This window comes from Pongo abelii, chromosome 1 (assembly GCF_028885655.2).
Source record: "Pongo abelii isolate AG06213 chromosome 1, NHGRI_mPonAbe1-v2.0_pri, whole genome shotgun sequence".
NCBI lineage: Eukaryota > Metazoa > Chordata > Mammalia > Primates > Hominidae > Pongo > Pongo abelii.
Genome location: NC_071985.2, coordinates 173,122,997 through 173,146,978, shown reverse-complemented (window position 1 = coordinate 173,146,978; position 23,982 = coordinate 173,122,997). Strand labels below are relative to the sequence as shown.

The window sequence follows — 23,982 nt, the reverse complement described above, 5'->3', positions numbered from 1 at the left end:
ACACACACACACACAGACACACACACACACACACACACACACACACACACACACCCCTTGGGGTAAAGCAGTGGAGAATTCCAGGTAGGAGATGATGCAAAAGCAATTGATACTTGACTCTAGAAGGCAGATACATCTCAAAATTTGTTCTTGCTGTAGTAGTGGCCTGACCTCCCTATACCATTTCACATAGACCATTGTTCAAAGTTCTTTGGAAGCTTGAATGTTCAGCAGATAAGGGAAGGGACATAAAAAGGGTATATCTTTATTACATGCAAAGAACTGTCCAAATGGCATTGCTTTCAATGTTTATAACAATCCTTCAAACAGATGTAATTGCTTCTGTTTTATAGATGAAGGAACTGAACTCCAGGGGGATTAAGTAACTTGTCAAGTCTACCACCCGCTAAGTGCAAGAGCCAGATTTTGGCTATTTTGGAAGCCTATTTATTCTTTTTCTACTCCCTGTGGAAATATGGGGGGTGGGGTAGTAGGGTGACTGTGGATCTAGATCTGGTGAAGGTTACCCTACTTATAGAAGTATTCATTCAGCCAAGACTATAGTACAGGTTATGCTTAACCTGTGGTCACACAGCTCTGGTGGCACCTTTCATGCTGCATTCTATGTAAATGCAGCCCTCTGCATTTGTGTAGCTTGGGGATGCTGAGGCTACTTATCAGAAACTATACTAGATATTAGAAATTAAGAACTGGGCAAGGTAAAAATCATTGCTCTTCAGGGCCTTATGATTTTTTCTAATAACCCCAACTTCAGGTTTAGGATCTTCTTTTACCCAAACTGCCTCTCCAACCCACTTACTCCCAGAGATGAAGGGTAAAGTGAGACTTTCTCAGTATCATTTGACCAGTCCTTCACAGGAAGCACGAACCTTCTGGCAGATATTAACTGGCACAACCGAACAGCTTTCTTGTCCTCACATCTCCGAGCCTATTTCCTCATCTGTGAAACAGAGCTGTGAAACCTATCTTATTGAATTGTCAGAGATAGACCAAACAAAATACGTCAGGTTCCTCAAACACAATAGTTGCTCAAGGCGTATTAAATTTTTGACCTACTATTCTAATTGTCCTTACTTGGCATTTTGTTAGAATGAGAAAGCCGTGTCTATTTGCTTGCTCTTTTGACCTAAAAGGCAGCTAGAAAGTCCAAGGGTTCTAGAAAGGGTGGTCAGTCGGTTTCAAGAGTCATTTTTCTGGACAACTCAAGGATTATAAAAACCAAAGCAGGTCAGACTAGAAGACCCTTAGAGAGCATTTATTTTAGTGGATCCAAATAGATTTGTTCTTAAGGCCTTGTCTGTAAGAGTACATGAAGCACCTCATTTTATAAAATGGATAGAAAGGGATGCTCAGAGGCCTTTCTGTTTGATTTTCCCTTTGACCTAACTTGTTCATTTTGTCTGGCACACAGATTGGAAACTCAGTACCCTGATCACCCAGTATTAGTGATGGTGCTGGGAGCATATTATCTCTGAAGCTCCAGGCCAGTGTTTCTTCAATGAGCTCATGCTACGTGTATGGTGTGATACATGTGTAACTGTGTGCTATGTGAGTGGTGCAAAGTCAGGGGGCATGTTAAGAACAGAAGAACTATGGGAACCGATGGAAAGTTCCACCTGGTTTTCCTGTCCAGGCAGAGCAGAGGATGTTACCTATTCCCAAAACCCTTTGTCCCAAGGAGTCCTTCCTCAAAACTTCTATCTGGGACTTTTGGAAAATACCCCTGGAGACAGTGTAATGTTGTTTAGTTTTGTACTGCAGAAAATATTGGACTTGTTCAGAAAACCTCACTTGAAATGGTTCTTCTACGCTTAAGATTAAGATAGTGTATTGGTAATACTTTTATTTTTCTTATGGTGTGGAAATCCTTCCTAGAATAATGACCAGGAGAAGGGATGATTTACCTATCCAAAAACGATGTTCATAGGTCTACTAGGTTCCAGGCACTGTGGGGAAGTGGCAACATGTAATGTGTTTTTTACTATGTGGAATTGTGGGGTTTGAAACAACATAGTTTGATTAGCAATGTAGGAAAAAATCAAACATGTAATATTAATAATACGTTTTATTAAAACAGAAGGAGATTCTAAATAGCTGGGTTCTTGCCACATCAAAAGTTAAAACTAGGTTTCCTCTGATCACTTTGAGCTGCTTATGAGCGAGCATCATAGCCAGAAACTAAGTCCAAATCAAAAGCATCTACAATAGCTGCATCGGCCTCCACTCTGACAATGCCTCCGCCACGACACTCAGGCTGGGGAGAAACATGTGTCTGGGTAAAAAGGGAGATAAGGGAAACATCTGTTCTCACAATATGGGCTTGTTATCATAGCTCCTTTAAGTACCGCAGTGCTGGCTCCAAGAGCATATTTTCTCCCGAACGGAATCTGCGCAAGGCCTGGTCGATTTTCTGAGGGCTCAGGGACAGGTTGTAAATGAGATTGTAGTTGTGAATGAGGCGTCTGGCTCGTTCCTTCTCCAGAACTCCTGTGATTGGATTGGGTAGGTGGAAGGTTTTTTAAAGAGGATGGAGGGAAAACAGAGAAAACTATATATTAGCTTGAATGACTTCCAGGTAAAGACTAAATGCTAATATTTTGCAATTTTAAGCTTCTTAAAAATCAAGTGGCATCTTAAAAAATATTTATAGTCGTGGGTATGCATCACAGATTTCAGGAAGAATCTGGGGGCGATTTCAGAGGAGAGAGAACAAGATGGGATCCAATAAGATCCATAGATAAATTCTAAAGCAATTTAGGCTTTTCTTTGTAACTTTAAAACTTGTAAGGCCAATTTTTGAAACACTGGGAGTGCCTAGCAAAAGTAATTTCTAATTGTCCTGAGTTCTTTTTATCTTGTTAAAGTCTCCAAACACATTCCTAAACATGCAAGGATTAAACAGCTTATTTTTAAAATGCATTTCTCTAAATGTATTTATAGATGTTCTTTGGTATCCGCAGGGATTAGGTCCATAATATACCCCTCCCCAACAGTGATACCTACACCCATGGATGCTCAAGCCCCAATATAAAATGGAGTAGTATTTGCATGTAACCTATACACATTCTCCCATGTACTTTAAACCATCTCTAGATTACTTGTAACACCTAATACAATGCAAATGCAATGCAAATAGTTGTTATACTGTGTTTTAAAATTTGTACTTTTTTTGTTGTTGTCATGTCATTATATTTTATTTCTATTTTTTAAAATATTTTTGATATGCAGTTGGTTGAATCTGTAGTTGCGGAATACAAAGATGCAGAGGATTGACTGTCCCTGAGCCCTCAGAAATCACAGGTGAAGCATCTAACTTCTCATAGCTCAGAGTTTGAATCTGCATAATAGAGGTGGTAATGTGTATGACTGCAGGATATGCTCTGGTACCCACACATTATATATGCCAATACCAATGTCAGTATGCTTTCCATGTTAAGATTGGGTAGATTTTGATGGCTGTTGGGAGGAGTCGCAGTGTAGACCACGGCATCACTGAAGATCAATAACTCACTCATAAGCCCCTAATTGCAAGTATCTATGTGTCAGATAACTGTGCTTGGGAATACAGAAGATTTAGAGAATTGTTCTGCTACCTCTGGAAGTTCTCTGTCCTGTGGGGGAGAGAAGTTATTCAGAAAATTAACTGGGATGCAACAATAATAACTATAATAACCAATATTTAAATATAAAATTTACTATGTTCCAGGAACTGCTCCAAGCATTTCACCAATATTAACTAATTGAATCCTTACAATAACCCATTTCACAGAGGGAGAAACTAAAGCCTAGAGACTGCAAGTCTCTTGATTGCCTAAGGTTAACCACTACAGTACGTTATGGAATGAGGGGAAAGAGATTGCTTCAAGTAGGGGTCATTTTATTTATTTATTTATTTATTTATTTATTTATTTATTTATTTATTATTTTGAGACAGGGTCTTACTCTGTTGCCTAGGCTGGAGTACAGAGGCACGATCATGGCTCACTGTAGCCTCAATCTCCTGGGCTCAAGGGAGCCTCCCACCTAACACATGAGTAGCTGGGATTGCAGGTATGTGCCACCACTCTCAGCTAATATTTTTATTTTTTGTAGCAATGAAGTTTCACTATGATGCCCAGACTGGTCTGGAACTCCTGAGCTCAAGCAATCCTCCCCCTAATGCCTCTCAAAGTGCTGGGATTATAGGCATGTGCCACTGTGCCCGGCCTCTTTTACTCTCCTTCATGTGTGTGAACTGTAAGAGTGATGGTGAAATTCCTTCTTAAAGAATCCAGAGGCAGTGCCTTGTCATTTTGCGGAAAGCCACTACTAGTCCATTAGAGTTGGGCAATGGTAGATACTTATCATCTCAGTTTAAGATACCAAATATTACTCATTTTTAAATGTGCAAGTACTATTCTGCATGGTGCCACCTTCTCAACTACTCTCTAATGGCTATTCTTAACAGTAGGCCACAATAGGTGGGGTCCTAATTTATTCTGTTCTATTCCAGTGTGTTCATTTTCTATTCTGTTCTGGTTTGTTCATTGCCTATTTATTGTCTGTCTCTCTCATTAGAACAGTGGTCCTTGCATTTATGTAAACCTCATTCTTTGAGTTGGTCAATTGCATCTTCGAAGTTTTCTGGATAGGATGGCTGCTCTCAGTCCTGTCCAGGTTTGCTTCCTCTCGCCATTTCTCCACACCTTACCTCTGGAAATATAAGACATGGATTTGGAATAAGTTTATGACTGTAAGAAAAAAAAATAAGTGAGGTGTGGTGGCATGCACCAACTAAGGTGGGAGGATCCTTTGAGCCTGGGAGGTTGAGGCTGCTGTGAGTTGTGATCATGCCACTGCATTCTAGCCCAGGCAACAGAGTGAGGCCCCTGTCTCAAATAAATAAATAAATAAATAAATAAATAAATAAATAAATAAATGTCAAAAGAAGAAAGAAAGAGGGAAAGAAGGAAAAGAAAATAGGGGTAATTAAATTGTGTGAAAATCAATAAAATATTAAGTTCACACAGTATCCAGTACTAGTAAGCACTCAATAATGTGAAATTTTACTATAGGATAATTATAATAATTATGTCATCAACATTATTTTAAAAATATATAGACATTATATATGTAATTGCTTATTAAAATAGATAGCATTTAGTTTATATTTTAATTAAAAATTAAAAGTTATGTCAAAAAATACATCTAGGAATCACAGTAGTATTTTCTATCTTCTAAGCTTTACCATTGACAGAAGATTCCTAGAGTCAAACAAAAAGTCCACTGAATGAAATTTGTATCTGTCTAATTTACTCTGTCATTAGGGGATGCCCAGAACAGCTGCATAAAATAGCCCTTACAATCCATCTTAGTGTTGGAAAGCCTGTCTTTTCTAACCAGAACCAAAATAAAAAAAATAATAAGAATTCTTTTTTTTTTTGGAGATGGAGTTTCTCTCTTGTTGCCCGGGCAGGAGTGCAGTGGTGTGATCCTGGCTCACTGCAACCTCCACTTCCTGGGTTCAAGCGATTTTCCTGCCTCAGCCTCCCGAGTAGCTGGGACTACAGGCACCCGCCACCACGGCCGGCTCATTTTTGTATTTTTAATAGAGATGGGGTTTCACCATGTTGGCCAGGCTGGTCTCGAACTCAGGTGATCCACCTGCCTTGGCCTCCCAAAGTGCTGGGATTACAGGCGTGAGCCACTGCACCCCACCATAAGAACCTTTTCAACATCAACTTCATTGTACAGTATATAAAGAACTTTCAATCTTTTATCTCATTTGATCCTTTCTCAAATCTGGGAAGTATGTTTTATTATTATCAGTTTTACTTTGTAGATGAGGAAACAGGTGAAAAGAACGTAAGTGACTGGCTTTTACGGATCAGCAACTGGTGGAGTCTGGATTTGAATCTAAATCTTCTGATAAAAAAAAAAGCAAAATCGTGTGCTCTTTCTAGTATGTCATGGGACTGGGTGTAGTGGGGATTCACGGAGAGCGAGGCTTGAATTATGGCTTACCATCCTACTGGCTATTATTTTATCACTTTGAGCTTGGCTTTCTTCTCTGTAAATAAGGATACTAATCCCTTCAGCATGTTGTTGATGTGAGGATTTAGTGATGTAGTATATGTAAAGTCCAGGCTCATGCAGAGGAATTTCTTTAAGGCTCTCATTGCATTCTCCCTCCTTGTACTCTAAAACATTTTCTATTTAGCTTTCACTTCACTGGGAAAATTCCAAATGCAACATTCACCCAGACATTTATCTTAACCACTGTTTTTTTTTCTTTAGAAAACATGACCAGTTATTCATAGTCATTCCTTATCCCTTCTCCTCAAGGCTATTTTGTTGACAACCCCCATTAGAGAATAAGCACAGTAGGTTCCCAGAAGCACTGATGTGATGATGGATGGCCTGTCCTCATCCTGGATGAAGAACATGCTGGCCTACATATTTCTTTGCACATAATAAAGAATAGTGATTCATCCATGGGCAAAGCGGATATCATCTGCTCAGCATCTAGAATGGGGCTATGGTGGTCTGCTAAGTACTGTGGGTTAATAAACCAACAAAGTGACCTCAGTTAATCCTCTTTCCTCATTAAAGACAGTTGTAGATTTTCCCAGATCTGGCTGACACATTCCTTGGCTGTTGAGGAACTAATGAATTTCATGGAAACAGAGAAAACAGGCATAAATAGTGAAGAGGCCATGAGAAAGGCATTTCAAATCTGTCGGAATCTGACTCCAAAGTCAACAAACTCCGTTTTTCCTCAGAATGGTTCAGAAGCATGAGAAAGCTCCCAGTCTTTGGAGAGTGTCTTAGCCACTAAGTTTATGATCCATTATCCACTATCACAAGTAAGCATTTGTTTCTTTAGAAATATCATTTTTTTAAAAAATGTTTTGTTATTGCTTATAACCTCATCACCACTCTCATAGCCCTGTTGTGAATAACCAGACTCAGGGTTATTTCAATAACCTTTTCATCTCCTTCTCTCCAGTACCTTCCCTAAATCATCCATCTCAGCTTTCATTATGCCTTCCTCTGCATGTACGTTTGGATACTGGGTAAAGAATGAAGTCTCATCCTATCCCTCAGGGTTCATAATAGGTTCTCAACTTTACTGTATGTCCAACATCCACCTCCAGTCCTGTCTTGGTACTCACTTCTCCATCATACTCATTCTCACCTTCTAACTTTTGCAGGAGATGACTTCAAACTCGGGATGACCTGTCCAACTATCCAAATTCTACCTGAAGTCTCAGCTCAAGTTCTCTCTCTCCCCTGGAGTCCTCTCTCGGTCCCAAGCCTCACATTAGATGGTGAGCCTCATTTCATACCTTCACTTTCCTTTTGACTCTTGAACTCTCATTTGTGCCTTTATTTGTCTCAAACTCTTGGGCTCAAGAGATCTTCCCACCTCAGCCTCCCAAAGTGCTGGGATTACAGGCATGAGGCACCATGCCAAGCCATGTACCTTCATTTGTAATACTTAATGCTGTGTTTTAATTTTGTTTGTTTACTGGCACCGAACTATTGCTAGTCTCTGTGTCTTACCTAAAGGTAAGCTCCTTGAGGCCAGAGACCATGTCTCATCCTTTCCAGTTTTCCTCTTGGTTCAGCCTCTAACACAGCTCTAGGCTCATAACAGATTTTTAATAAATAACTTTATAATTCAACCAGATGAATCTTTCAATTAAAAATTTCAGGTTTTTTTTCTCTTTGGTATAATTATTAAGAGTCCTTGGATTTTGTATGGCAATTATACTTCCTGTAGTCTAGAATTAAGTTGCTCTGGAAATTCAAAGCGAAACAAAAACATACAAAGAGAATGAAAAGACAGACATTGCTATTGTCATATGATTACTTCTAGATGGTACTAATGTGTATACCAACTCCTCATGAACCACAGTATGTAAGTAAATAAGACAGTTTGGGACCATGTGCTTTTCTACCTGCTCCCTCTTTTCCCAGCACTCTGGCGTGGTTTTAGACTTCATTCTCTCTCTCCTTTCCACTTTCCCTTATTTCACTTTCTCCTGAATTCTGCACGTAGTCATCAAGGATCCTTCTGAAGTATAACTTCATTACACCACTCCTCTACTTAGAAACTCTCCGTGCTCTCATTATCTTTGAATTGACTCCAAATTCCTTGGTCTGGCATTTAAAATCTTTCAATATCTGGCCCCATTCTTTATTTCCACCTTTATCATTTAATATTCTTTTTAATAGCCCCTATATTGAGCACCCTGCGCTGAGCTTCACACACAGCATTTGCACCTTTGCCAGAAAAGGCTACTTCATTCCTTTGTGACCAAACTGCATTTTAAGTTTAATGATCAATTTAACATTAACAAAGCCTTCCATGATGACCCCACCAGGAAGAAATTCACTTTTCTCTGAATGCCCACAGAGCATACTCTAACAACATTTATCGCCATCTATCTTGGATTTGGTTATTTACGCACATTGGCTCATGTATTTGTTTCCTCAAAACAAAACTGTGCAAGGTGCCAGGGATAAAAAAGGAAGATAGTCTATTGGTGAGATAGTAATAAGCCCCCCCCAAAAAATATACAATATGTTGCATATGATGATGGATGTTAAAGAATCCTAAGAAGCCATAGGAAAGTTGGCCTAGATCTGTCTGGGAGTCTCAGGGGAATCGTGTTTGAATTCAAACATAAAAGATGTTTAGGTATTGATTAGCCAGGGGACAAGATGGGGAGTTAGTGGGGGGTGGGGTAGGTAGAGAGGAAACAAAGAGCTCAGATGAAAGGCTGGGAGTTAGAAATGGCACAGGCATGTGCAAGACAAGGCCTGCTTGAGGCAAGGCAAGTTATTCATTATTACTGGGCAGGGCGTGCTGAGAGAATATCAATAGTAGGAGAAGAGATTGGCCAGGTGGATAGGGACCAGATTTTGCCTTGCTAAGGAGTTTGGAGTTCATCCTCTTATCAGTGGGGTGTCTCTGAGGTATTTTAATTGGAGGAATTATAAAATTGGATTGTGGGTTTACTTTTTGGCAGTAGGGTACAGGAAGTATTGGGAATACAAAGAAATTATAAGCAATCTGGTATGGGATTCCTGTCTGATTCGTCTTCATATTTCTGGATTGTGCTCAGCACAGTGCAGGGCGCATGATTTATATATTAATTGTATCATTTGTTCAAGAGGCAAAAGAAAATGAGGTGCCTACTTTTAGACTAGAACACAAATAGAAAGCTATGCCAGCTTTACAATTCATACTTCACCTGTGTTACTCAGATCACACAGGTAGAGGGCATTTTCCAGCTTCCTGAACCTGTCTATCCACCTCTCACATTCCTCAGCCTCATTCTTCACAGCTGGATTCATGAAGGGCTGGGAGACTGGCCTGATCTTTAAAGGTTTCAGAGGATCTTTGCAGGCTGAAGTTTCAGCAGGAGAGCTTTCTGGCTGCAGCTCCTCTTCTGGAGTTTTCTACCAAAACAACAAAAGCATTGGCAACACATTCACCACCCAGAGCTTCTCCAATCTCTTGGCCAAAGATGAGGCCACACAACTAGCAAGATTTATAGCAAGGTTTGAGTTTGGAAAGCTAGGAGGACGAGCTTCAAATCTTCAGTGCCATAAGATCATATCTGCCAAATCTTGCTGGATACAAACATGTTAAGTGTGTGTGTCTAAAGAGAAGGGTGACATCATGATTTTTATTGTTTTAATTTTTGACTTGCATGAAGCAAAGAACTTTGTAACTGACTGAGGCTTTTCATGATGTTCTACTCTGTTTTGTACTAGTGGGGTCTGCAGGGGGTAGACTTCAGACAATGCTCATACTTCTTGAAAGAAATACCTCTGGGTCATGAGTGTGAGGTTTTTGACAAAAGATGATCGAAACAATAATGATATTATCTTAGGCTTGTGGGTCCATTTCAAAAGATGTTAAAGCACTCTTAGTCTGCCAGTCTTGTTCATTTAGCAAAGGAGGCTGGGGCCCAGTAAGTACAAGTGGTTTACTAAGATCACACACATCTTAGAGTAAACCTAAGACTAGAAGCAGGGCATAAAGGCTAGCTCATCTTAGTGTCCTAAACTCATTGCCAGTATAAAATAGAGGTGTTTCAGAATTAAATAGACACATCAGTCCCAGCAGTGCCATATAAGGCATTCTGACCTTTACTATGTGCAGCGAGTAGGCATCTATTATTTGATCTGCCCAGCCCACCTTTTGCAGAAATTGCCCTTCCTGCTGATCCACACGGCTGTAGAAAGAACTGCCATGTTCTATCTGCATAGTTTAGGACTGGGCATCTAATACAAAATGAACCAAAAACCCATTGTCCAGGAATTTTGGTACTATTTGTCAGAGAAAAATGGAGGTGATTATGTGTGAGATATTGGAACTCTAGCAGGTTTTCCATTTTGTGTACTGCAAATGAGAAAAAGCTGGTCTACTGAGAAAGAAAGAGAGAGAATATGAAGCTGACAACAGAGAGAAGAAAAAAGATATAGGAAGTCTTGATGGTGTTAGAGTCTCTGGTTTTAGTTCATTGTTGCATTTCTGTCCTTTGAGAGCATAATATGCTTCTCTATTCTTCCAATAAATTAAGCTAGTAGAGTTGGTTTTGTTCATTGAAATCTAAATATTCCTAATTAATTCACCATAAAATTATGCCTCTAATTTTTGTATACCATCTGTGTTCCCCCAACTTTCAAATGTCTGAATTTTTCCAATTTTGTACCTTTGTCTCAAACTTCTCATATATAAGCTGTGAGAATCCCAAAGCCCTAAAGAATTGTAAGTGCAATAAGAAGCCAAATTCTGAGCTGGTTAACAAACATGAATTAAGTTGCTGCTGGGGAATGTAAAGAATTCTTTTGTTTGAGATCATGGAATGCTATATGAAATTGTACCCACATGGATGACAAACAACCAGTACGTCTTAACGGATTCCTATAAAAAGAATTCTACTTTGATAAAATCAATTTTACGAAAAGCAGAAAGTTTTTATATAGTAAATTAGAATAGTGATTCTTATACTTTGTTTAGAGCATTGGACTACTTTAGAAATCAGATGAAAGCTTTAGAAAATCTGACCAGATTAATGCACATTTGCATACATTTTGATGCATAATTTTAGAGAGATCACAGGTGCCCTTGGATCTGAGAAATTAATTTTAGTAGTTTTATATTTCTTTAGATAGTTCAACACTCTCTCTTTGACCACTGAAGACAAGGAAAAGGGGAGATTTGTAGGGACCTGAATCAGACTTAAGCAAGTAACTAACAATGTAACGAATACATCCTTCACTGTTTTGATCCCACTGTATCTGGATGAAGTTCACATTCCTTGGGTGGCACACAAAATCATTTATATTCTAGTTCTTGCTTATCTACCCAGCTAATCTTCTCTTAGTCCTATATACATATCTTCTTCTTTGGCCACAAAAACCTGAAAAATGGAAGCTGTTTTATACCTTTTTGCCTTTATAATGCTGTTACTTCTGTTCTAAAAACCCTTCTTGCCATATATGCCTTGATTGTTTGGGTTCTTACTCATTCTTCAAGACTTGGCTAATTGTTTACTTCCGGTGGGACGCCTTCCCCAACAGCCCCAGGCTGGGCAAGAGGTGATTCTTTGTAGCTCCCCATCACAGCACTCCTACTGGATGTTGTCTATGTCTGTTTCAAGTATTACCTCTACCAGAGAACCAGAGATTGGGCCTGAGAGATAGTTTTTAATGTATCCTTGAGGTCTGGCTAGTGGCTGGCACACAGTAGGTTGTCAAGACATGTTTAATGAATGAATAAGTGAATGAATGAATGCTTTTCTCAAGGACAATACGAAACTTGCTTTACCAGACCCCTGCTTCAATTTGCCTTTCTAAAAAGTGGGACAATCAATTCCGTTTGTACAGGAATGTGAGAAGAATCAATTATCGCAGAGATGCAATAAATTCTTTAAACAAGAGGCAAAATAAAAGAGCAAAGTATATTTTTTATAATCTTATTCACAACAGACTTAACACTCAAGGAGAAAAGCATTTGCTGTTGTTTCTTGCATGGCAAGAGGCTTGCCAAAATGGGTACTATTTTCTAAAATATTTCAACGTGTGAAGTGCATGAGGAGGCCTCCCATCATTTTAAGATGAATTATGTTCTAATCCGGGCATTTAAAAAACAACAACAGAAAAACTCAGGCTGTTTTTAAATTCTGTCTACAACTTCTCCTGGCTAAATGCTGGGAATATTAAAATGGGTTTTAACTGCTTGCCAGATTTTTTTCTTTCTTTCTTCTTTTTAATCAGAGAGGCTATTACATTTTAAAATGTGGTGTCTGGGGAAAAGGTCACCCTCAGTTTCTGGAAGTTGGAATTAAGATGTTAAAATAGATCTCATAACCACTCTTTATTTTGATGGCAGTTTGTGAATCGGTCACAAGCTTTGGAAGGACACCCAGATGTATGCTACAACTCCAATTTCTTGGGGTAGGTGGCAAGCCAATCACCAAGTGATGGCAATAGGTTTCTGCAAACCAGCAAGGACAGAAACTAATCCACACTTAAGTAGTTCTTTTGCCTCCTTCTTTGCCCAAGGAGAGTCGTGAAGTCAAAGACAGTCTGACATCAAGGGTTTGGGAGAAAATCAAAACCCACAGGAGAGAGCCCCATCCAGCATCAGAGAAAAGGCCAAGTATCCATGAAAACCTTCCCCCAAACTCTATATACCCCAGGTGCATACCATATGTTCAGTTTTGCTTTGAGACATCTCGGGGACTTCAGGCTCCATTGGAGGGGCAGGGGCTTTCTTTTCATTCTTTCCTGAACAGGAATAAAAAAAAACAAGGAAGAGTTTAGCTTGGTCTCTTCATTTAACACACACATATACACAAGGCAACAACAACAACAAAAAAATGGAGGCTTTGCTCTGTGGTTGGCACTGTGTTAGGTAATGGGAACACTCTGATGAGTGAGAAAAACCTGATTCCCACCCTGGTGGACCTCAGATTTGGAAGTAGATGTTAAACAATGACTCTAAATTATTATTTAGTTACAAGTTACTATAAATAAAACTAAAGAAAAATATGAGAAAATAGGAAAGTATTTAAACTTCTTTGGGGGCAGGAGTAGCAGTGGTGGGGGTTTTGGAGGAAGTGAAACAAATTCGCAACCTGAAGGATTGGTTTTAGTTGTGTTTGTAGCACTTATCACTACTGAAGAGGAGTTATCCAGGCAAAGATGATGGTGGTGATGCACACAGAGCAGAGAGTTCCAGAAAAGCAGAGACAACAACCTGTAGCAAGGCCCTAAGAAAGGCTTTTGTAACTTAGGGAGTTGAAGGGACGTCTTCCTGTGGTCCTGCCTCTTAAGAACCTCTGCCCCTCCTTTTACACACACGTGCACCCAAAGGACCAGGCACAACCTTTCTCATCTTCCTTCCTTGCTCCTTTCAATGGTCAGTGGTACTGGACAGGAAGAGGTTGAACAGTCTCATCCCTAATCCAGTGGATTCTGTTTTCCAGGTACTACTTGCTGCAGGCTGCTGCCTTCATGAATACAAGAGATTTCCACAGGATGCAGGAAAAACACAAACAAATATTAAGACCTGTGGAAATCCTCTGAGCCTTATTGTAGGTATCCTTCATTGATCACTCAGTACCTTCCATCTGACTTGGTGACTTATTTATTTTGCAAGTCTGTGTGATGACTGTACAGCACAGGTTTCTGGGAGCCTCAGCTTTATTATTAAGTGCATAATTCAGATATGCCATTAACAAATGTATATTATTTCTAAATTGAGTCTCACTATTTTTTAATAAAAATGATTTAATCAATAAATTTTAAACAAAGGAGGTAGTGTACCATAGTGGTTGAGAGTATAATCTCTGGACCTAGATGCCTTGGCATTGATTCCTGGCTTTGTTCCTTGCTAGCTGCATGACCTTGAGCAAGTTACTTGTCCTCTCTGTGCCTCAGTTTCCTCTTCTGTATAAAGGGGATAATGACACCTATAGGCTATTGTAAGGATTAAATGGACTAGAAAGTGTAAAGCAAGTACCTGAAACACAGCAAGTGTTCAGTGAATGTTAACTAATAGTGTTATCTAGGTAAGGATATTTTTACAAATAAATGCACATATCAATTTAAAAGCAATTTGTTATATGGACTGTTAGCATCACACTTAGGAATCATTGTGAAAGTTCTCCCTCAGTTTCTTGATGAAGAAGACACGTGATTTCATAACCTTCTTTGAAGCCCCAGCACCCCTCATTAGAATTAAATACTCAATGAATGCATGTTGAATAAATGATCATGTGTCCTAATACGTAGTTTGAAAAATAAAGTCACTAGACATTTAGTGCCATTTTTCCAAATTCTTTTCCAGTCCTGGGAGAGGAGTGATTTTTCTCTGTATTTCTTTATCCTGTCATATCTACCCCAGATGCTATATAGAACAAACCTTAATAGTGGCTAAATGAAGAGTGTGATGGCATCCAGTTAGGGCGGCCTTTTAAGGCAGATCTTATTTGATCTGTTGAACGTTTAAGTTGTCATGAGAACCCATCCTTAACTAGTAGCATTGGCTACTGCTTATTTCAACCAATATGTGAAAGAAAAGCTTTCTGTTTATTATAAAAGGTTCAAAATACTCTGAATCATACAGCTCTCCTGTTAAAGGGATTCTTGAAGCAGTATGTGGGGAAAGGGGAGGAGGATGAACAGACAGACCTAACATCTAACCCTGATTCTTCTCTTTACCAGCTTCAAGCTTTTGGGTCTTTATTCTTTCATTTGTGAAATTACAGAAATTTGCAATAATACTGGGGAGATTAAAGAAAAAAACCTATGTAAAATACCTAACACAGGGAAGATGCTCAATTCAAAGTATTATTATCTGTTGTTGTGTTATTATTATTATGTGCCCTTAAGCAAATCGAGCTTCCCCAGAGAAGAGAAACTAACATTAATTATGATGTGCCAGACATTTTTTGGGACACTGTTCAATGCATTATCCTTTTAAAAATAAGATCTAGAACCTAAACTTTGTCCTAGCCCCATTCCTCTCTACTGTCTGCACTTCTAAAACTTCCATTAGGAAAAAATACATACTAGTCTACTTGGTCTCTTTTAAGCTTCCCTTTCTCCTTCCTAATACCTAACAGCATATAAAAAGGTAATGGCTTGCACATGTAAAAATTGTTTGAAAAACCTGAGGCAGATCTATTTTTTTTCCTTTCTAACACAGCAAGAAGGATAAATAATAACCATCTGTCTAGTCTGCCAGTTGAAGATTTGTACCAGAGGAAATAAGCCAAGCTGGCTTCTAGAGATTTCCAGGTGTTGGAGGGCCAGGTTTTACAGGGTTTCCAGTGGGTTCTGATAGTTACATAGCCAGCGCTCCTGTCTGCCCTCACTAATGACTTGAAATCAGTAGCCTTTAGCACTGGCTGCATGTTAGACCCACCTGGGCAGCTTTAAAAATTACCAGTGCTCAGGCTTCACACCAGCCCAATTAAGTCAGAATCTCAGAAGGTGAGAACCCAACTCAATACTTTTTAAAAAATTCCCTTTCAAAAAACCAGCTCCTGGATTCATTTATTTTTTGAAGGGTTTTTTGTGTCTCTATTTCCTTCAGTTCTGCTCTGATTTTTGTTATTTCTTGCCTTCTGCTAGCTTTTGAATGTGTTTGCTCTTGCTTTTCTAGTTCTTTTAATTGTGATGTTAGGGTGTCAATTTTGGATCTTTCCTGCTTTCTCTTGTGGGCATTTAGTGCTATAAATTTCCCTCTACACACTGCTTTGAATGCATCCCAGAGATTCTGGTATGTTGTGTCTTGGTTCTCGTTGGTTTCAAAGAACATCTTTATTTCTGCCTTCATTTCGTTATGTACCCAGTAGTCATTCAGGAGCAGGTTGTTCAGTTTCCACGTAGTTGAGCGGTTTTGAGTGAGATTCTTAATCCTGAGTTCTAGCTTGATTGCACTGTGATCTGAGAGACAGTTTGTTACAATTTCTGTTCTTTTACATTTATTGAGGAGAGCTTTACTTCCGAGTATATGGTCAATTTTGGAATAGGTGTGGTGTGGTGCTGAAAAAAATGTATATTCTGTTGATTTGGGGTGGAGAGTTCTGTAGATGTCTATTAGGTCCGCTTGGTGCAGAGCTGAGTTCAATTCCTGGGTATCCTTGTTGACTTTCTGTCTCGTTGATCTGTCTAATGTTGATAGTGGGGTGTTAAAGTAGACCGCTAGCAAGATTAATAAAGAAAAAAAGAGAGAAGAATCAAATAGATGCAATAAAAAATGATAAAGGGGATATCACCACTGATCCCACAGAAATACAAACTACCATCAGAGAATATTACAAACACCTCTATGCAAATAAACTAGAAAATCTAGAAGAAATGGATAAATTCCTGAACACATACACCCTCCCAAGACTAAACCAGGAAGAAGTTGAATCTCTGAATAGACCAATAACAGGAGCTGAAATTGTGGCAATAATCAATAGCTTACCAACCAAAAAAAGTCCAGGACCAGATGGGTTCACAGCCGAATTCTACCAGAGGTACAAGGAGGAGCTGGTACCATTCCTTCTGAAACTATTCCAATCAATAGAAAAAGAGGGAATCCTCCCTAACTCATTTTATGAGGCCAGCATCATCCTGATACCAAAGCCTGGCAGAGACACAACAAAAAAAGAGAATTTTAGACCAATATCCTTGATGAACATTGATGCAAAAATCCTCAATAAAATACTGGCAAACAGAATCCAGCAGCACATCAAAAAGCTTATCCACCATGATCAAGTGGGCTTCATCCCTGGGATGCAAGGCTGGTTCAACATACGCAAATCAATAAATGTAATCCAGCATATAAACAGAACGAAGGACAAAAACCACATGATTATCTCAATAGATGCAGAAAAGGCCTTTGACAAAATTCAACAACCCTTCATGCTAAAAACTCTCAATAAATTAGGAATTGATGGGACGTATCTCAAAATAATAAGAGCTATTTATGACAAACCCACAGCCAATATCATACTGAATGGGCAAAAACTGGAAGCATTCCCTTTGAAAACTGGCACAAGACAGGGATGCCCTCTCTCACCACTTCTATTCAACATAGTGTTGGAAGTTCTGGCCAGGGCAATTAGGCAGGAGAAGGAAATCAAGGGTATTCAATTAGGAAAAGAGGAAGTCAAATTGTCCATGTTTGCAGATGACATGATAGTATATCTAGAAAACCCCATTGTCTCAGCCCAAAATCTCCTTAAGCTGATAAGCAACTTCAGCAAAGTCTCAGGATACAAAATCAATGTGCAAAAATCACAAGCATTCTTATACATCAATAACAGACAAACAGAGAGCCAAATCATGAGTGAACTCCCATTCACAATTGCTTCAAAGAGAATAAAATACCTAGGAATCCAACTTACAAGGGACGTGAAGGACCTCTTCAAGGAGAACTACAAACCACTGCTCAAGGAAATAAAAAAGGATACAAACAAATGGAAGAACATTCCATGCTCATGGGTAGGAAGAATCAATATCATGAAAATGGCCATCCTTCCCAAGGTAATTTACAGATTCAATGCCATCCCCATCAAGCTACCAATGACTTTCTTCACAGAATTGGAAAAAACTACTTTAAAGTTCATATGGAACCAAAAAACAGCCCGTATCGCCAAGTCAATCCTAAGCCAAAAGAACAAAGCTGGAGGCATCACACTACCTGACTTCAAACTATACTACAAGGCTACAGTAACCAAAACAGCATGGTACTGGTACCAAAACAGAGATATAGATCAATGGAACAGAACAGAGCCGTCAGAAATAATGCCACATATCTACAAGTATCTGATCTTTGACAAATCTGACAAAAACAAAAAATGGGGAAACGATTCCCTATTTAATAAATGGTGCTGGGAAAACTGGCTAGCCATATGTAGAAAGCTGAAACTGGATCCCTTCCTTACACCTTATACAAAAATCAATTCAAGATGGATTAAAGACTTAAATGTTAGACCTAAAACCATAAAAACCCTAGAAGAAAACCTAGGCATTACCATTCAGGACATAGGCATGGGCAAGGACTTCATGTCTAAAACACCAAAAGCAATGGCAACAAAAGCCAAAATTGACAAATGGGATCTAATTAAACTAAAGAGCTTCTGCACAGCAAAAGAAACTACCATCAGAGTGAACAGGCAACCTACAAAATGGGAGAAAATTTTTGCAACCTACTCATCTGACAAAGGGCTAATATCCAGAATCTACAATGAACTCCAGCAAATTTACAAGAAAAAAACAAACAACCCCATCAAAAAGTGGGCGAAGGACATGAACAGACACTTCTCAAAAGAAGACATTTATGCAGCCAAAAAACACATGAAAAAATGCTCACCATCACTGGCCATCAGAGAAATGCAAATCAAAACCACAATGAGATACCATCTCATACCAGTTAGAATGGCAATCATTAAAAAGTCAGGAAACAACAGGTGCTGGAGAGGATGTGGAGAAATAGGAACACTTTTACACTGTTGGTGGGACTGTAAACTAGTTCAACCCTTGTGGAAGTCAGTGTGGCGATTCCTCAGGGATCTAGAACTAGAAATTCCATTCGACCCAGCCATCCCATTACTGGGTATATACCCAAAGGACTATAAATCATGCTGCTATAAAGACACATGCACACGTATGTTTATTGCGGCATTATTCACAATAGCAAAGACTTGGAACCAACCCAAATGTCCAACAATGATAGACTGGATTAAGAAAATGTGGCACATATACACCATGGAATACTATGCAGCCATAAAAAATGATGAGTTCACGTCCTTTGTAGGGACATGGATGAAATTGGAAATCATCATTCTCAGTAAACTATCGCAAGAACAAAAAACCAAACACCGCATATTCTCACTCATAGGTGGGAATTGAACAATGAGAACACATGGACACAGGAAGGGGAACATCACACTCTGGGGACTGTGTGGGGTGGGGGGAGGGGGGAGGGATAGCACTGGGAGATATACCTAATGCTAGATGACGAGTTGGTGGGTGCAGCACACCAGCATGGCACATGTATACATATGTAACTTACCTGCACATTGCGCACATGTACCATAAAACGTAAAGTATAATAATAATAATAATAATAAAAGAAAAAAATAAAAAAATAAATAAAATAAAATAAAATAAAAAATAAAAATCCGTAACTCCGAAAAAAAAAAAAAAAAAGAAATTCATAGACATGCCTAATGAAGGAAATTAAAATCTGACTTTAATATCATTTAGTAATTAAATACCAGCCTGTTTAAACTAAAATAAACAAACTAGAGATTACGATCTATGGAATTCTTAAGTTTGTATCTCATGATTGTAATTATCAAAAATTACTCGTTTTAGGTCCAACAATTAGCGTCTACTTTCTTACCTTTTCTTGATAGTGAGTTTCTATTGCAAGTTAGCTTCTTACTCTAGGCAACACCACTGATGAAAATAAGGAACATGTCTGCTTTGTTCACGACAGAGCTTAGCGTGGTGTCCAGTACACAGTAAACATTTAATAAATACGAACTTGTTAAATGGATAAAAAATGTAATATGGTGGATATCCCAATTACCCTGAGTTGATCTTTATACATTATATAAATGAATTAAATTGTCACTTGTATCCCAGAAACATGTACATCTATTATGTATCAATTAAAAAATTTAATAAATTAAGTTTAATAAATTAAAAAAAATAAAAAAATAAATAAAAAATTCCCTAGGTGATTCTAAAGTAAAACCAGGATAGAGAACAACTGACTTTAATAAAAGTTTCTGGCTTCAGTGGGCCTACTGAATGAAGCTTTTGTTAGAAGGAAACTCATATATGTCAAATATCTATAAATGACAGACATTTCCACATAATCTAAAGAATTAACCCTGTGAGGTAGAAATCATCTCTATTTGACAGATGAGGAAACTGAGGCAATGAACATGTTAGTTTCCTTTTCAAGACAGCAGAGGTAGGGTTACGCCTGTGGCTTGAACTAATTCATTCATGTAACAAACATTTAAGTGCTTACTATATGCTGGGCACTATAGGACAGAATCTTTCCTTCATGGAGTGTGCATTCTGATAGAGAGAACAAAGAGATGCGTCAAAGAATGTCAGGTAGTGATAAGTGCTATAAACACAGCTAAAACCAATGATTAGGGGATGGAAGGTAATGATAGTTGCCATTTTAGATAGAGAATTCATCAATGACCTCTTTCAAGAAGTGACATTTAAATAAAACCCTGAACGGAGGAGAAACAAGAGAGCAAGCTGTGAAAATATATGGGTAAAGAGCATTGGAGGAAAATGTTACAGCAAAGGCAAAGGCCATGAGGCAGGAGTGACTGGTGCATCAAGCAATAACTGAGAGCAGAGCCTGGGTGAGGCAGAATGAAAAGGGAAGAGAAATGGGTGAAGTGTTCACAGGGCTAAAAGGCCCCATGGGCCACACCATGTGACTGAAGCTGATTTGTGTGTATGCGTGTGTGTGTGCGCTTCTCAGCATTCTTTTTTTTTTCCCCCCTCTGGTGATTCTCTCCTTCATTGTCCCCTTCTGAAGATAGCAAATGTGTTTTGCTTTGTGGTGACTACACCTACCCCATCCTAGTGCACTATGGTTTGGTTGGATTGACTCCCCAGTTCCAAGTCCAAGCTTGGTCTTTGATTAGTTTAAGCCTATCATGGTATCCCAGTCACAGTCTTGGTTCAATGATGGACATAAAACTCAATCTGAGCCTCTATAAGAAAAGAAATACTTGCTACAGTTTCTTAGGTAGTAAAGTTCTGTCCTTCTTGGGAGAACACCTATCCAAAGAGCGTGCTGTGAGGATGCGATGGCCATAGCTACCATAGCTATTTTGCATTGTAGAATGTCCAAGTAGTTGAGGGACTACCATATAGAGCCTGAAGATGATGCCAACAGCAGGTAAGGCATATCAGAGATCCAGAAAGAAGACAGATCCTTGATTTTGATATTTGAATGGCTAGATCAAACCATTCCTGCAGCCTTTGCTGCTGCCAGAATTTTCAACTAAATAAACCAAAATCTCTGTATTGTCTAAACCAATTGAGTTTGCTTTTTTTCCCAAGTAGTTCTAATTAGTAACTAGTATGAGTATATTTTTTCCTTAGTAAAAGGGAGGCCAAGGCTTCACCATTTTTCTGTTTTCTTGAGTGATAGGTCTTCAAGAAATGTTTGAGGGGTGTCAATGAGCCTCTTCTGTGACTCCTTTGAATTTTCCCTTGTCAGCAGTCATACTGGAACTCTGCTCTTTGCTTTCTGCACCATCTTCTTCCTCTCTCTTGTTCACAGGCTCCACAGTGAAGAGATTCAAATTTGAGATCATACTTCATTTTTGTGAAATACTATTTCAGACTTTAGACCTTACCATGTTTAGAGGGGCCTAAGCTCTTTTTATATGTGTCTTAATGGGAGTTCATCATATTTCTTAGATCTATGGTTTAAGGTCTTTTACTACGTTTGGAAGCTTCTCAATCATAATTGCTTCAACTTCATCTTTATTCTCTTTCTCCTATTTTTCTTTGACTTCAGTTACATGTATGTTAGATGTTGTCACCATTTCCTATGTGTCTCTTGCATACTTTTTTTTTTTTTTTCTGACAGGGTCTCACTCTTTTGCACAAGCTGGAGTGTAGTGGCATAACCAGAGCTCACTGCAGCCTTGACCTCATGGGCACAAGTGATTTTCCCACCTCTGCCTCCCAGGTAGCTGGGACTATAGGCATGCACCTCTATGCCTGGCTAATTTCTTATTTGTAGAGACAAAGTTTCACCTTGTCGCCCAGGCTGGTCTCAAACTCCAGGGCTCAAGTGATCCTCCCACTTAGGCCTCTCAAATTGTTAGGACTACGGGTGTGAGCCACAGCACCCAGACTCTTACATACTTTTAAATGTATTACATCCTAATTTTTCATCCATGCTTCAATCTGGATATTTTCTATTGAACTGTATTACAGTTCACTGGTCCTCTCATCAGCGATGTCTAATCTGTTAAACCCATCTATTGAGCTTTTAAATTTTAATTTTTATAAATTTAAGTGTAGATATTCCATTTGATTTCCTTTTACAGATTCAAATTCTTTGCTGAAAATTCCCCATCTTGTCATTGATTTTCTTGAATATATTAATTACAGTTATTTTAAAATCTATGTCCTGCTTTACATCATCCATGGCAATTTTTAATTGAAGCTGGACATATTGTATGAAAAACTTAAGAGATTTTGCATGATACCTCCTTTCACAGAGAGCTTTTCTCCCCCTTCTGTCTGGTAGTTCAGTTGGAATTCCAAGTAAGAGTCTTCGAACAAATTTTCTTTTGTATTTTATCTAATCTTCTAGTTATTCTTACCAGGAAGTTTGACTTGCTGGAAAGTAGTCTCTCCTTGTCATTAGTGTAAGTCACAGATATTAAGTATTTATGTGAAAATTATATGTACATTGAAAAACAAGTTCCCAGGATTTTTATGATTCTTAATGATATAAATTTTCTAATAAAGGCAGTATATATAAAATGAGTTATTTTAATTAGGTTAGCATAGCATCTTTGAGTGCAGAGAGGTCCTAGGAAAGAGAAAATTCACAGTTCTACACACCCATAAGGAGTATCTTTCTTTAGTTTCTGTATAATGCCGCTGCTTCACTTTCATAACATTTACCCGTGGAGCTAAAGAATAGACAGGAAAAAAATGGCTCACTCAGTGCTTAAGAGCATTTAGTCATCATAGATCCAGCAGTACAGAAACGAGAAGAGACCAAGACATTGACTAAGTAAATAAGCAGTGAGCTATAACAACAACAATGCAATAGCAACACTACCCCAACTCTGTAGTTCTGGAGAGTGACACGTTGCCTATAAAAATTAGTGATGTGTTGCCTATTTTGTTTGTCAGACTCACAATCACCCTATAAGATCAATAGGGCAGGTTTGCGTTTTTCTTTTATATTTTGCCCATTTTAGATATGAGAAAAATGAGTAAGAGAGAAACAAAAAAAGTGTCCCAATATAAGGTAGTTATTTAGTTGTGTGAGACTTCAATTTATCTTTTTACATATTTTTCTGCTATTCCATATGCTATGGTCTTAACTGTGTACCCCCCTGCCCCAAATTTATATGTTGAATCCCTAATCTCAAAATCTGACTGTATTTGGAGGTAGGGCCTTTAAAGAGGTGATTAAGTAAAAATGAAGCTGTTAGGGTGGGCTCTAACCCAATCTGACTGGTGTCCTTATAAGAAGAGGAAATTCAGACCTGTAGAGACACCAGGGATGCACACACACACAGGAAAGCCATGTGAGGACACATCAAGTACCCACCTAGCATCAGAAGAGCTACTGCTATAATGTTTTTCAGCATTCTCAGCCCTAGCCACATGTGAAACCTCAGGTCAGATGAACAGCCACATGACATCACTTCAATGGTCTCCTCATTGAAAATATGATGCTTTGTAAGAGACCCAAGTGCAGCCACCTTCTTAGAGCCTTAAATTATGTCGCAGTCCAAGAATCAGCTGTATGGAATCCCCTCTGAAATCCTTCCTCCAGCTGCTTGGCATTTCCGTGGAGACCCTAGAACCATCTGTGTGGTGACACTAGCTACTAGATTCTGATAGTAATACTCCTTCCTCTATGTTCCCTTAAGGTGCAGAATAAGGTGATAGCTGCTTTCTACAGTTACTAATGTCTGGATTACCTCCCTGTAGTGGACTGAATTGTGTCCTCCTCAAAAATATGTTCAAGTCCTAATCACTGGCACCTGTGAATCTGAGCGTATTTGGAAACAAGATCTTTTCAGATGTAATCAAGTTAAGATGAAGTCATTCTAGATTAGGGCAAGCCCTGCTTAGAATGACTGGTGTCTTTATAAGATAAAGAAGAGGAACACTTGGATACAGAGATATATAGAAGACAGAAAGAAG

The 23,982-nt window shown here is 38.7% G+C and overlaps 1 protein-coding gene across 4 annotated transcripts in view; it reads right to left on the bottom strand.

Moving 5' to 3' along the window:
* Positions 1-2,071: 2,071 nt before the first annotated feature.
* C1H1orf87 (chromosome 1 C1orf87 homolog) overlaps positions 2,072-23,982 on the bottom strand; it is a 144,485-nt gene continuing 122,574 nt past the window's right edge. For all 4 annotated transcript variants that reach the window (XM_054533833.2, XM_063712110.1, XM_063712109.1 and 1 more), the window contains 3 exons: positions 12,734-12,813; positions 9,264-9,471; positions 2,072-2,508 (listed from right to left, as the gene is read on the bottom strand). In XM_054533833.2, coding sequence (XP_054389808.1) covers positions 2,348-2,508; positions 9,264-9,471; positions 12,734-12,813 — 449 coding nt within the window. In that variant the 3' untranslated portion in view covers positions 2,072-2,347. The remainder of the gene's footprint in view (positions 2,509-9,263; positions 9,472-12,733; positions 12,814-23,982) is intronic.